Source organism: Trachypithecus francoisi, unplaced genomic scaffold (assembly GCF_009764315.1).
Source record: "Trachypithecus francoisi isolate TF-2019V2 unplaced genomic scaffold, Tfra_2.0 Lachesis_group14, whole genome shotgun sequence".
NCBI classification, from domain to species: Eukaryota; Metazoa; Chordata; class Mammalia; order Primates; family Cercopithecidae; genus Trachypithecus; species Trachypithecus francoisi.
In genome coordinates, this window is record NW_022681459.1 from 60,128,613 (window position 1) to 60,131,198 (window position 2,586).

A 2,586-nucleotide genomic window follows, 5' to 3' on the forward strand; every position below is an offset into this window, starting at 1 on the left:
TGGCTGCGGGGCCCATCCCCCTCCCTACCCAAGAGGAGGCTCTGGTCTGCCCCCAGACAGCCCCAGCACCCAGCAGAGGGCCCACCCAGGCAGTGCTGGTTGAGTGACTGAATTGGGGAACCATAGGAAGAAAGAGAGGCCAGGCCCGGCGCGGTGGCTCACGCCTATAATCCCAGCACTTTGGGAGGCCGAGGCGGGTGGATCACGAGGGCAGGAGTTCAAAACCAGCCTGGCCAAGATGGTGAAACCCCATCTCTACTAAAAATACAAAAATTAGCCGGGCATGGCGGTGGGCGCCTACAATCCCAGCTACTCAGGAGGCTGAGGCAGATAATTGCTTGAACCTGGGAGGCAGAGCGTGCAGTGAGCCGAGATCGCACCATTGCACTCCAGCCTGGGCGACAGAGCGAGACTCCGTCTCAAAAAAAAAAAAAGAAAGAAACAAAGAAAGGGGGCCCCAGGAGAGCTCGGTCCCACCCAGCAGGCGGGGGCAGGACAGGGCAGAGTCCTCCCCCCGCCCCCCGCTTCCTCCTGAGGGCCCCGGAGGCCCACTCAGCCTCAGTCCCCACGGCTTATGCGGAGGCGCCCGCACCATGAAGCGAGGGCCCCGGAGCCTGCGGGGCAGGGACGCGCCAGCCCCCACGCCCTGCGTCCCGGCCGAGTGCTTCGACCTGCTGGTCCGCCACTGCGTGGCCTGCGGGCTCCTGCGCACGCCGCGGCCGAAACCGGGTAAGGAGGACCCACCGGGCGCGCGGCGTCGGCAGCCGCGGGGAGGACGAGGCCCCGACCGCCAGGGCAAAGGCAGAGCCCCGACTCCCGGGGGCGCCGAGGGCTGAAAGGACCCTGTGGGCAGGGCCTGGAGGGGCCCGCTATCACCGCGCGGCCCTCACCGCCGCCTCTCTCCCTCCCCTTGTCCACTGCCCTCCTCCCCCGCTGTCCCTTCCCTCCCCGGCCAGCCTCGCCCCCCTCCTCCCCACCCCGTCCCCGCTCCTCCCTCCCCTCGGCCCCCTGCCCTCCCTCCCTGTCCCCTCCCGCAGCAGCCCCAGCCAGCAGCTCTGCGCCCAGGACGGCGCTGCAGCCGCAGGAGTCGGTGGGCGCGGGGGCAGGCGAGGCGGCGCTGTCCCTACCCGGGCTGCTCTTCGGCGCCCCCGTGCTGCTGGGCCTGGCGCTGGTCCTGGCGCTGGTCCTGGTGGGCCTGGTGAGCTGGAGGCGACGACAGCGGCGGCTTCGCGGTGCGTCCTTCGCAGAGGCCCCCGACGGAGACAAGGACAAGGACGGTGAGTTCCGTGTGTAGGGGAACCAGTCCGAGCGGGGCACAGGGGTTGGGGTGTCGGGACGCCCCAGGGGGTGATGCATGGCCCCTGGGGGGAGAGAAGGGCTTTAAGGGGAAATGGAGACAGAGAGCGGAAAAGAGTTTGCTCTGAGGAGCTCAGGCTGAGGACGGAGACATAGTCCTGCCCCTGAGACCCTGGTGGGAGCCAGGAACAGCTCTGCCCTACCAGACCCCAGTGTGAGGAAGAGACAGTTCGCGGGAAGGGGGCCCCGTCTGAAGGAGGAGCCTGTCCTGCCCTTTGGGAGTCTAACGGAGCTTGGTTCCCCCACAAATCCCTGCAGGGTTTGCCAGACTGGGCCCCAGCTCCCCAACTCCCTTGCCCTGCCAGCTCCCCACTGGCCAGGCCTCTGGACTCAGGGTCAGCCATGTGCCACCCCTCCCCACCCCGCAGTGGGCTTCATTTGACGGAGTACTGCCCCTCCAGAGGAGTCTTCTAGGGGAGGGAGGGAAGGCTGTGACCCAGTACCGCGCCTCTATCCCCTCTGCCCTGCCCCAGAGCCCCTGGACAAGGTCATCATTCTGTCTCCGGGAGTCTCTGATGCCGCAGCTCCTGCCTGGCCTCCTCCGGGGGAAGACCCAGGAACCACCCCACCTGGCCACAGTGTCCCTGTGCCAGCCACAGAGCTGGGCTCCACTGAACTGGTGACCACCAAGACGGCCGGTCCTGAGCAACAATAGCAGGGAGCCGGCAGGAGGTGGCCCCTGCCCTCCCTCTGGACCCCCGCCAGGGGCTTGGAAATCAAATTTAGCTCTTCACTCCAGCACGCACATGCCCTCTTTCTGGGACCAGGCTAACCCTGCAGAAGCACAGACACTACAGACCACAGCGTTCAGCCCCCATGGTGTGCTCGCCTTTGGCTTCAGACCACACCAACTTTGACAGCCCTTGAAGGTGGTAGCCCAGCTCCTGTTCCTGTGCCTTCAAAAGGCTGGGGCACTATGAGTAAGAGACCGCTTTTAAAATGGGGAAGGCACCATCACGCCAAAATGAATCTGAAAAAGGACCAAGTGGGAGGATGCCTAATTTGTAGCTGGGTGGTTTTTTGTGTTTGTTTGATTTTTTTATTTTTTTTATTTTTTGAGATGAGTCTTGCTCTGTCGCCAGGCTGGAGTGCAGTGGCGCGATCTCACCTCACTGAAACCTCCGACTCCTTGTTCAAGTGATTCTCCTGCCTCAACCTCCTGAATAGCTGGGATTACAGGCACGCACCACCACAGCCAGCTAATTTTTGTATTTTTAGTAGAGACGGGAT

The 2,586-nt window shown here is 64.0% G+C and overlaps 1 protein-coding gene across 2 annotated transcripts; it reads left to right on the forward strand.

Moving 5' to 3' along the window:
- The first annotated feature begins 453 nt into the window (after positions 1–453).
- TNFRSF13C (TNF receptor superfamily member 13C) lies at positions 454–2,300 on the forward strand. Of its 2 annotated transcripts, none has more exons than XM_033233784.1 (3): positions 454–729; positions 1,041–1,277; positions 1,830–2,300. In XM_033233784.1, the coding sequence occupies exons 1-3, from the start codon at positions 594–596 to the stop codon at positions 2,009–2,011; spliced, it is 555 nt and encodes a 184-aa protein (XP_033089675.1). In that variant the 5' UTR covers positions 454–593; the 3' UTR covers positions 2,012–2,300. The 2 variants fall into 2 exon arrangements, with proteins under 2 accessions (XP_033089675.1, XP_033089674.1); XM_033233783.1 differs by having other exon boundaries at positions 457–729; positions 1,038–1,277.
- The last annotated feature ends 286 nt before the right edge of the window (positions 2,301–2,586 follow it).

Coding starts and splice junctions, on each gene's coding strand:
- TNFRSF13C (XM_033233783.1), top strand. CDS start 594: ATGAAGCGAGGGCCCCGGAGCCTGCGGGGCAGGGACGCGCCAGCCCCC. Junction 730..1,037: donor CACGCCGCGGCCGAAACCGG/GTAAGGAGGACC, acceptor CCCCTCCCGCAG/CAGCCCCAGCCAGCAGCTCT. Junction 1,278..1,829: donor CGGAGACAAGGACAAGGACG/GTGAGTTCCGTG, acceptor GCCCTGCCCCAG/AGCCCCTGGACAAGGTCATC.